The sequence below is a fragment of the Telopea speciosissima genome, chromosome 4 (assembly GCF_018873765.1).
Source record: "Telopea speciosissima isolate NSW1024214 ecotype Mountain lineage chromosome 4, Tspe_v1, whole genome shotgun sequence".
Lineage (NCBI taxonomy): Eukaryota > Viridiplantae > Streptophyta > Magnoliopsida > Proteales > Proteaceae > Telopea > Telopea speciosissima.
Window position 1 is genome coordinate 64,347,361 of NC_057919.1, and position 12,033 is coordinate 64,359,393.

At 39.7% G+C, this 12,033-nt stretch overlaps 1 protein-coding gene across 4 annotated transcripts in view; it reads right to left on the bottom strand.

The window, feature by feature from the left end:
- Positions 1-471: 471 nt before the first annotated feature.
- LOC122658717 (probable histone-arginine methyltransferase 1.3) overlaps positions 472-12,033 on the bottom strand; it is a 30,164-nt gene continuing 18,602 nt past the window's right edge. For 2 of the 4 annotated variants that reach the window (XM_043853804.1, XM_043853803.1), the window contains exons 8-9: positions 3,312-3,366; positions 472-763 (exon numbers count right to left, since the gene is read on the bottom strand). In XM_043853804.1, coding sequence (XP_043709739.1) covers positions 487-763; positions 3,312-3,366 — 332 coding nt within the window. In that variant the 3' untranslated portion in view covers positions 472-486. The remainder of the gene's footprint in view (positions 764-3,311; positions 3,367-12,033) is intronic. The other 2 variants (XM_043853806.1, XM_043853805.1) reach the window with 1 other exon arrangement.

Genomic DNA, 12,033 nt, shown 5'->3' on the forward strand with positions numbered 1-12,033 from the left:
CAGGACCTGGTGAAGGAGGCAGAAGGTGGTGGAGGCCTTGGCAGAGGCTGGCGGAGGTGGCGCTAGGTGGTGGAGGGGCTGGCGGTGCTCTTCCTTACGGCAGAATCTTTAACCGAGAAAGAAAGAAAGAAAAAAAGGAAAAATTAATTCCTATATTCCTAGAATATTTTTGACTCTGATACCATGTTGAATTCCGTGAATACTGGCTTGTCAATGAGACAATGGCCATGCAATTATTTATAATCTTATAATATTTCAGCTATGGAAGATTTTCTTAACACTCAACTAGCACATTTAACATGCGCATAATGAACCTAGACACTATAGGTACAAGGACGATATTACCCCTGAACCCATATTACAACATTAACATTATCATTCCCTCAGTTTAACAGATTCTACATTCAAATTCCCCCCAAACCCCATCCTAATATCTTGCACGCTTTATTTTCAATATAAACATGTACTGGACATTTCTATAAATACTTAGACTAGATTTACTTCAGTTATTCTTTGGTTGGACTGTACCAATAAGAGAAAAAGATGATAACAGAAATGTTCATCATGCACACCCCCCCCCCCTTCAGAAATTGTAGATAATTTTGAAAATAAGGAACCATAAATATGGGAGGTGCTGACACCAAAATATCCATTTCCATGATTAAGAGGTAAGAGGGACCTGAGAAAAGTATCCTTGAAATGCAGATCCGTATAAGGGAGTAAGGTCAACCCCATAATAATTTTGTTGTTGCCAAAACAGGGCCTAGCAAGAAACAGAAGTAGTGTTCACACTTGGGGCAAATTCAGCACAAATTGAACTGTGGCTAAATTTAAGAAATAAACTAAATTGTAACAAACTATCCATCACTGTTACAAAACAAGAGGGAAAAAGGCAATTGCATAAATAAAAAATATTCCAAAGCATGAAAGCCAAGGATAAGCATGGAAAAACTGCAACTTTCTGAGAACAGGCATGTGACCCAAAAAAAAAAAAAAAGATTTGGCATCCATTCTGCCAGTCTTGATCCAAAAATCACGTTAAATTCTTAAGCAAACATAAAGCGTTGCATCTTAATTAGGATATGGTCATTTTACCTTAATCAGGCTATGGATCTCAGTGACTGAAAGTTAGTCACAGTAGCTGCTGCTAGCCTGTGAATCTCAGTCTCTACAACTGTAACTGCAAACTGTAATTACATGTAACATACAGATTGTCCCTCTTTTCAATGTTGTCAGTGGAAAATCTAGAACAAACTACAGTAATATGTATTTTTAGAATATATGAACCTTAAAGCTTTCCTCACATGCTAAGACTGACAGGGAATAATTGTAAAGATAATTGGACACCAAAAAAAGGGCCCTATTGCCTTGTGAAGTTAAAGAGAGTTCCAATCATATTTCTAGAAAGAATATCTTATTGACAAGATGGGTGAAATTACTACCAAGATTAAATTTTGAAGGGGAACTGTTCTTGGAGTGAACAAAAGCATCAAAGTTTTTAATCAAATTATTGTGGAAGGAGACTCCGCTAATGTTATTCAGTGAGATGTGCTAACAATAATCCAATAAGACAATTGATGCAGGAGAATCCTGGACTGGGCCGACCCAACTGGTGCACTACTTGGACCAATCCAAACCCAGTTGCGTATCTAGACGGAGATGAACCAGGTCCAGTTTGAGTGTTTGGATCTAGTAGGATTTTAGGAATTTATGTTATTTGGGGAAATAATGTTTTTAGTTTATTTTATTCTTTCTTTATATTTAGAAGTTAGTTACTAGGATATTTAGTTTCCAATTGTTTTCAGCTTCCTCATTTGAATAAGTTTCCTAGTTAGATAGTGAGTCTTATTTTTAGGAGTCTTTTATTTCTCTTTATATATGATGTAATTCCCATCATTGGAGGATTATGAAGAATGAATTAAAGTTTGAGTTTGTCCATGTGCACTCCTCCTTCCCCTCCCCCCCCCCCCCTCCTTCTTATTCTATTATCCATGGTTTCTTCACCTGCAACTCTGATTTCTTCCAAGCTTCTCTCTTCTCTTTTCAAGTCCCCCATAAGCAATACTCTCATCTCATTAGATTTATTCCAACTCTTGCAGCCCAGCTAAATCGTCCATTCACTTGGATGCCAAGAATAGTGAATCACGAAGCTGATGACTTAGCCAAGCAAATGATAGTAAGACCTTTTATATTCTTTGGGGAAAGCCTTCCTTTGTAGATTGCTTCAGTCATAGTCTTATTGATTCTGTTGTAGGGGTGAATAAGTCAATCTTTCCCTCTTTGGAAGTTCTATTATTACTTTTTCTTATCAACAAAGCATTCATCAGTTAATATATATATATATATAAAGAAGCTTCATAATTTTTATTTGCCAAGACCTGATTTCTTTCAGTATGATTGCCCACTCTCCAATCACTGTAACACTGTTTCATCTGATAGTTTTCACACACTAAACTAATCCTTAATGATCTCAACCACTGCTAGCTTAACCCTGTGTTTTGTATGAGGATCAACATGCTGCCTGGCATTTGTTTGCCTTGTGTTGTGTCCTCCTCTGAGCACAATTGGAGTGCCACCAGTAACATTGAGCCTACCTCTAAAAATTGTCAATTATTACAACTGAGAACTAAATGAATCTACCACTCCCTATGTCCTTGTTTACTATGTTACCATGACAACTGCACATCTTTTCATTGTCACTTCCTTGAAATGGACATTTTTAGGAGGGTTTAAAAATCTACACCTGAACAAATTTTACAATACATGATTGTGCCCTATACTGCACATTTGGCTAAGCTTCTTGTGCCACTTCGGCTAGAGAAGCAGAGGGTCAGACATATACGTACCAGGTGTGAGGGGGAGAGACCTCCCAGAAGCTTGTGGAAAAGATTCTGAATGCCAACTTCTCATTGGATCTGCATTTAGCTGGCTTCTCAGAGTCTGATAAGCAGAAGCTCAGGAAGCTTAGTCAAACATGCACACCATTCTAATTATCCTTTTTCAATGCAGAAGAGTCAGCCAGTCAGGCAATTCTCTTTCCCCAGTCATTTAGAGCATGGATCAGTAAAATGCATCATACAACTTACGATCTGATTTCAGCTATAAAATGTTCCATCAACAGTTCAGATTTAGATTCGGATGCAAAATAATTTCTTAAATTAGTTGACCATTAACAACCATTACTACCAAAAACAATCTCAGCATTGAACGACGTGCATGTATGACAAATCATTTCAGAAAGTGCATAATCTCAAAGTATGTATTCAAAACATCTATACTACGATGGACTTAGCAATCATCCCTTGCAATACCTTATTTGCAACTTCAACATATAAATATTCATCGCTGAATGGTGCCATGTGTATCCTACAAAGAAAAAAATCAAGGTAAGTCACTATCAAGAAATCGAGAAAAGTACAAGTAGATATTTTACACATGGATATTATATATATATATATATAATTACATATGTGTGTGTGTGTGTGTGTCAAGCTGCAAAATAAAGCAACAAGACTATAACCACTGTAACAAATGCTGTGATTCAGAAGAATCCATGAGCGAGCCGGTACTGGGCCCACCTACAATTCTAAGCAGAATTATAAACAATTGAAGGAAAAAGATAAAGAGACACAGGAACAATCCACCATGAATAATAGTAGAGCCTCAAGAAAATTTGAATTTCGGTTTGGTGTCACTCATAGACCTTATTAGGGGTTTTGATTTGGGATTTAGGTTTTTTTACTCATGATTAACCCTCTGTTGGGCTGGGCCTATTTAAGATATAAGGATTATACATGGGCAATTGAGTCCACTTACCATGAACAGAAAATGGGCCAAATATGTAGGCTCGTATTTCCCTCTCAGTCGTGGGGCTTAATAATCGATTATTCAGTCTTGTGAAAAACTGATTAAGGACTGTTGAGAACCATAAGATTAGAATATGTTAGTACCTTACATTTTACATTAGGTTAAGTTAGGGTCTTGTATTATTTTCCCTTTTTACCTTTTTACCGCTCTTTGGGGTTTAACTCTATTATAAATAAAGAGGACTTCTGTCATTAATGACAAGTCACATCATTCTCATTCTCTGATTCCGAACTTGGTATCAGAGGCCAAAACCCAAGAAAATTTTCTCGTTCTTCGCACTTCTCTACCGCCACCGCCGCCGCCGCCGCCCATTGGAGGCAACTGCCTCCTCGTCTAGCAGAGTAGATGACTCCTGAACCATGCACCTCTAGTTCTACCTTCATTGTGCCTACCTCACCATGCGTCCTTCCACCACTGCGACCACCTTTTTATGTCGCCTCTAGCAGCACCACTCTCTCTTTATCGCGCCTCTCTCCGCCTTGATCTCTCTCTGTAGGGTCTCTCTCTTCGCCGTGATCTCTCGTAGTGCCCTTCCGCCTTGAGTCGTGACCTCCCTCATCGCCTCTCTCGGTGCTACCGCCGCGATCACCTGTCGGCACACCTCCTCCTCGTCACGCCGCCTATCCACTGGCTTTCTCACTGGTGCCACTGCGACCCACGTCGCCATGCCATACTCGCCAGCCTCCTTCGCTGGTGCAACCGCGACCCTAGTCGTCGTGACTCTTTGCCAATCTCCCTTGCCATGACTCTCATGGCTTGCTCCCCTTGCTTGCTCTTTCCGGTTGTAGAGTGATCCTCCCATCTTCTTGTTACCATAACTGATGAAACTGCAAGTGTTACCTCCACTGGCACCACTAAGGTGCACCCACTTGGACAATCAAGCAACTTCGGACATCACACTCTTCAATCTGGCCCTATCAAGCTCAACTGTTAGAATTATCTTACTTGATCCTGTGCATGTCTTCTCACACTCCAGGGACACAATTATTCTGGCCTCATTACGAGACACCCCCAAGCCGACGGATCCTACTACAGCCACCACATGATCATCTAATGATGTGTTGGTAATGTCCTTTCTACTCAACTCTATGGAGCCATCTGTCAGTCCCAACTTTGTTCTCTTTAATTCTGCTAAGGAACTATGGGATGCTCCTCGACAGACCTACTCGCAGGTAGGGAACTATGCTCAAATATATGAGATACGACGGCAGGTTTGTGGTACTACTCAGAAGGAGCTCTCTCTCACTGCCTTCTATTCTGCCTTGACTACTCTTTGGCAGCAATTCGAATTTTATCATCCCGTTCCCATGGTTCATCTCGTTCCCATGGTGCACCTCGAGGATGTTGGTACCTTTCAAAAGGAGAGGGAGATGGAACGTGTATGACTTTCTGACAGGCCTGAACCCTGAGTTTAACTAAGTTAGGGTCCAAATACTGGGACGTGATACACTCCCCATACTCCTTCAAGCATATAATTTGGTTCAGTCTGAAGAACACCGACAAACTGTCATGATGCCTACAACTGTTCCCATCCGATCTGCCTTGCTCACTACACCACCTGCATTGGTACCTACAGATCTCTCCATGACACCTACTTCTGCACGGGAATCCATGAAGTGTGATTATTGTGGTCGCCCTCATCAAACACGGGAAACTTGTTAGAAGCTCCATGGGTGTCCCAAGGGTGGGTGCAATTCTAAACAGGGCAGCAATCATTCCCAGGCTCATCTCTCAGAAGCTTCTGACACTGGCCCTGCTACTTCTACTATGGCACTCTTCTCCCAGGATCAGATGTCTGCCATCCAAAATTTGGTAACACAATCAACCACTAGTTCTACCTCTTCTCTTGTTTCCAACCTTACCCAGTCAAGTAATTTTCATGTCTCTTCTACCAGTTCCTTATGGTTAATTAACTCCAGTGCTACTAACCACATGACTAGTAACTCAGAGGTCTTCCATACCTATTCTCCTTGCTCTGGCTGGGATAAGATATTTCTTGCCGATGCGTCTATGTCCTCCATTTCGAGTAAAGGTTCATTTTCCTGTTCTTCCCATGTTTTTCTTTCCTCTGTTTTACATGTCCCAAAATAATGTGTAAATTTGTTATCCATTTACCGTTTAACCGATGAGTTGAAATGTTCTGTTCACTTTTTTTCCACTCATTGCTTGTTTCAAGATCTGGTGACGGGCGCAATGATTGGCCGATTGGGTATGGTCAGGTCTGTGATGGTCTCTACTACTTGGAATCTACACCAACCACTCCACTCCCATCTTCAGCTCACACTCTCTATTGCATTGACAAAGCTTCATAACTGGCACCGTCGTTTGGAAAACCCTTCTTTTCATATTATGTTCTATGTTTCCGGATTTAGTTAAAGTTTGTGGTTTGGAACAGTTGCATTGTGATGTGTGTGAATTTGCAAAACACACTAGAAACTCTTATCCTATTAGTGATGTTCCCTTTGTCATCATTCGTTCTGATATATGGGGTCCGTCTCGAACCGTTGATCGTAATGGTTTTTCGTTCGTTCATTACATTTATTGATAATTGCACACGTGTCACATGGGTTTACCTTCTCCACAATGAGTCCGATGTCTTCTCTTGCTTTCAATCTTTCCATGCTATGCTTAGTACTCAATTTAATGCTACTATTAGAGTCCTTCACAGTGATAATGGTACAAAATATATTGATAGTAGTTTCAGCAGTATCTTTCTTCCCATGGGATCCATTCTCCCAAACTTCGTGTGTTTGGACACCAGAACAAAAATGCATCCCTGAACCAAAAAATCCTCATCTCCTGGACATGACCCGTGACCCGTGCCCTGATGTTTACTACCGGTGTCTCTCCTATTGGAGAGATGTCGTCCTTACTTCTTCCTACCTTATTAATAGGGTTCCCTCTAGTGTCTTAAATTTTAAGACATCTCTTTCCTTTCTCACAGACCCCTTCCTCACAAAATATTTGGTTGTGTCTGCTTTGCTCATAATTCCTCTCGCACCCACTCTAAATTGGATCCCCGCACTCTTCAATGTATTTTCCTTGGTTACTCGGCTTCTCAAAAGGGTTACAAGTGTTATCACCCTCATTCTCGCCGCCTCTATGTTACCATGGGCATCACCTTCCATGAGTCAGAACCGTATTTTGCGACACCTCTTCAGGAAGAGAGTCTAGAGGAAGAGCTGTCCTTGCTTGTTATTCTTGTTATTCCTATGGTTGTTGATAATCTTCCAGCTCAGGAGCCTATGATTGACAATACCAGTGGTGAGGGGGAGACATTGGTTCACTCTGTTCCTGGTCAGGAAATGATAACCTACACTCGGAGTAGATTCAAGAACAAGGGAGCCACGAACGACCAACCATTACCCATTGTGGCACCTCCAACGGATTCACCCTCATAATTGGGTAATATTTCTCCTACTTCTGGTAATGTGCTTGATCCTACTGTACATAATGATAGTCTCATTGCTATTAGAAAAGGTGTCTGCTCCTACTCACATCATCTCATTTCCCACCATAGTTGTCACGACGTCTAGGCGACCTTAGGTGCTAGAGAGGGTCCAAAAAGCAAGGCGTCCAAGGCGCCCGCCAAGGCGACCAAGTCGACCAAGGCGGCTAGACGCCTAGGCAACGCCTTAACAACTATATTTCCCACTTTGTCTCTTATGAATCTTTATCACCCTCCTATTGGGCCTTTGTTTCTTCTTTGTCTTTTGTGTTTATTCCATAGTATTGGAAAGAAGCCATTAAAGATCCAAAATGGAAGGCTGCCAAGCTATAAGAAATCTAGTCCTTGGACAAAAATGATACCTGGGAACTTGTCCCTCGCCCTGAAGGGAAGAAGGTAGTTGGAAGCAAATGGGTGTCTACAATTAAGTAAAGGGCACATGGCACCACTGAGAGATACAAGGCACGCCTGGTTGCCAAGGGCTTTACCCAAACTTATGGGATAGATTACCAAGAAACCATTGCACTGGTTACAAAGATGAATTCGGTTAGGTCATTGTTGTAATGTGTTGCCAATCTGGGGTGGAACCTTCAGTAATTGGATGTTAAGAATGCTTTCTTGAATGGAGATCTTGAAGAAGAAGTGTACATGGACTTGCCTCCAGGTTTGGCCTTATATACTACTGGCCATGTTTGCAGATTGCGGAAGTCCCCCTACGGACTCAAACAATCAACTAGGACGTGGTTTGGTCACTTTCTGAAAGCTATGCAGAAGTTTGGATATCAACAAAGCCAAGCTGACCATACTTTGTTTGTGAAGAGGAGTGGACACCAAATTACAACCCTCATTGTGTATGTAGATGATATAGTGATCACTGGGAATGACGATACTGAAATCTCCCATCTGAAGTCTCTGATAGCAAAGAAATTTGACACGAAGGATCTAGAAACTCTCCGGTATTTTCTTGGGGTTAAAGTTGCACGATCAAAAAATAGCATTTTTATTTCCCAATGAAAGTACGTCTAGGACCTTCTTGGTGAAACAAGAATGTTTGGATGCAAGCCTACAGACTCCCCTATTGAGGTAAATCACCAGCTATGCAGTGCCATAGGTGATTCGGTTGACAGAGAAAAGTACTAGAGATTGGTAGGCCGGCTGATTTACTTGTCCCATACTAGACCTGATATTGCCTATGTTGAGGGCATTGTTAGTCGGTTTCTCCAAGATCCTAGAACATCTCAACTTGATGCAGTGTACCATAAATTGAGGTATTTGAAGTCTGCCCCCAGGAAAGGTATTCTCTTTTCTAACAATGGAAACCTAAGACTAGAAACGTTTACTAATGCTGATTGGATTGGGTCTTTGATGACCAGAGATCTACCTCTAGTTATTGTTCCTTCCATGGAGGTAACATTGTCACATGGCGGAGCAAGAAACAATCTATAGTATCTCGGTCTAGTGCTGAAGAAGAGTATCATGCCATGGCCCAAGGGATTTGTGAACTCATGTGGCTTAAGGGATTATTGAGTGATTTGGGGGCTACTTCTGAAGGTCCTATGCACCGCTACTACGACAATAAAGTTGCCATTAGCATTGCCCATAATCCAATTCAGCATGGCAGGAAGCCAGGAACATGGATTAGAACATCTGTTTTGATCAGACTATCAAATTGTTTGGGTTTGAACAGAACATGGATGAGCCATGTGTCTATATAAAGATGAGTGGGAGTGCAATTTGTTTTCTAGTCCTATATGTGGATGATATATTACTCATTGGAAATGATGTTGGTAAGTTGAGATCTGTAAGGATGTGGTTGTCTACTAATTTCTCGATGAAGCCAGTTACATCCTTGGGATAAAACTTGTGAGACATCGCAAGAATAGGATGTTAGGTTTGTCACAGTCCAACTACATTGATAAGATTCTGACCAAGTTTAACATGTAAGATTCCAAGCGAAGAAATGCTCCTTTTAGACATGGAGTAACATTATTTAAGTCTCAATGTCCTCAAATTACTGAAGATATTGAGGCTATGAGGAGAATTCCTTAAGCATCTACTGTAGGGAGTCTCCTGTACGCAATATTGTGTATCAGGTCAGCTATTTGTTATGTTGTAGGGATTGTGAGCCGATATTAGTCCAATCCTGGACAAGAATACTGGATAGCTATCAAAAATATCCTCAAATATTTGAAAAGAACTAAGGACAATTTTTTAGTCTATGGTTGTGACCAGTTGTCAGTTCTTGGTTATACAGACTCAAATTTTCAAACTGACAAAGATGACAAAAAATCCACATCAGGCATGGTTTTTATTTCGGGTAGTGAGGTAGTTACCTGGAAGAGTACCAAACAAAAGTCAACAGTTGATTCCACAACAGAAGCTGAGTACCTGGCAGCTTGTGAAGCAACCAAAGAGGGAGTTTTGTTGAGAAAATTATTGTAAAGCACCCCATACAGCTATACTGTGCTACTAGGGGAGCTATTACACAGGCAAAGAAACATAGAGCTTATCAACGCCACAAACATGTGGAGCGTAAGTATCATCTCATTAGAGAGATCATACAGCGTGGTGATGTAGCCATAGCTAAGGTTGACACTGTAAACAATTTATCAGATCCTATGACAAAGAGTTTGTCACAGAATGTATTTGAAAGGCATGTCGAAAACATGGGACTTAAATAATAGGTAGTTGAATTTGATGTCCAAGTGGGAGATTGTTGGAGATTTTAATTATGATTATGATTGCATGACGTCAACGGGTTGTGGTTGTCCATAGGTTTTCACCTTAAATATTTTCATGACTAGGGACAGAACTGGGCATTCTGTTCATATGGTCATCATATTGTGTGTGCTTATGAATGTTGATTCAAGGACACAAATGTGAGTGTGCATATTGTGTGTACATTTATTTTGATCACAAGAGAATCTTGAATGGAATACTATCAGTCGTTTGAGGAAAAGATTCTCATGGGTAGTTTCGATTGGTCTCTAGACCTAAGAGGTCCTTATCGTTGCAGCCAGACATTATGGGTTTTGGTGTACCAACGGTTGATGTCCCTCAGACTATATATCGGTGCACTGGATTCATGGTGCTTGATTGTGGACGAAAGAGATGCTCAACAAGGAATCCACTCCAATTTTGGGTGAATATCAAGAGAGAGTATCTGAACATGATTAGATGAAAATCCGGATCCGATGTTACATTTTGTAAAATGTTTACAAAGGTTTTCTAAATATTAATATTATCTTAATATTTATTTTACAATCTGTTTTAGAACATTTTAAGAAACCCAATCGGCAGTTCAAATTCTCTGTACGACATTCCGACAAACCTGGGTTGTGACAGTTATTATTTCTAAGCCTAGAGATTTGTCATGTGATATTGTTAAGTGGAGAGACCGAGTCGATACTTGACTACTACACCTTTAGGAGGAATAAGAGTTATATCTACACTTGATGTACAAATTGGTAAATGCTTTTAATTTAGAATTGTTGGCATTAGGCGATCGGCATCTGTAGTAGATTTCCCATTGGGATCATACTTTTCCCAATGCCTACGGCGTAAGATCGTACATACAACAAACGTATTAAATATAAAAGAGAGATTTAATAGCTAATAAATGTTATTAATTATTAAATTATAATTATATTAATTAATAGGATTAACTAATGATTATTTTATATATAATGAAAAGGAGATGAGAAGATAAGTTTTGAGAAACCATATATTTGCCTTATCTTTATCTCTTTTTCATATTATATATTATAATATATATTAAAGGATAATGATATAACAGTAAGAAAATCTAACTTCGATATATCCGTACGATACCGAGGACTTACTCGTTTTCTCTTATTGATGACTCAATTGCACGTGTCATCTAAAGAGTTTAAATTTTTTTTTAAAAATTGATAAAAGGAAGCACTAAGTACTTTCTTTTATATACTCTGGAAAGAGAAGTGTTGAACTATGGTTTGGCTTCAGCTTTACTTTTGGAAAACAGAAAATGAATTCTCTACTTCCTCTTTCTCTCTTTTGAGTTCAAGTATTGAACTAAAGTTTTTGGCAAGTGTTGTCATAGAAGTTGTCGTGTACCTTCGCCGCTGTGATAGAGAAAAGCTACAATTCCTAAGAGGTGTTGCACTTGTGACACTCAAGGTAATTGTTCTCCCATTTCATGTGATCAAAATTTTTAATTGAAATCTCTATCCCTGCAAATGGATTAAAACTTAATTTTCTAATCATATTAGAATTCAGGATCAATCCATTTGCAGGGATAGAGATTTCAATTAAATATTTTCATCACATGGAATGGGAGATCAGTTACCTTATGTATCACAAGTGCAATACCTACTTGGAATTCTAGCTTTTCTCCAACACAGCGGCGAAGATACACGACAACCACTAGTGACAACACTTACCAAAAGCCTAGTTCAACTCTTGAACTTAAAAGAGAGAAAATCAATTTCGTATCTAAGAGGCAAGAGAAGATTTTCATTCTAACTCTTAAAACACAAAACCGATACTGGATTAGTACATCCCTTTTACAGAGAGCCAAAAGCTTAAGCTTATATGGTTCTCAATCAATTGATATTTTTTTTTATTACTATAACTCTTAAGATGACACATGCAAGTGAGTCATCAAATGAGAAAACAATAAGTCCTTGGTTTCGGACGATTATATCAAAATGAGATTCTTTTACTCCATCATATATATA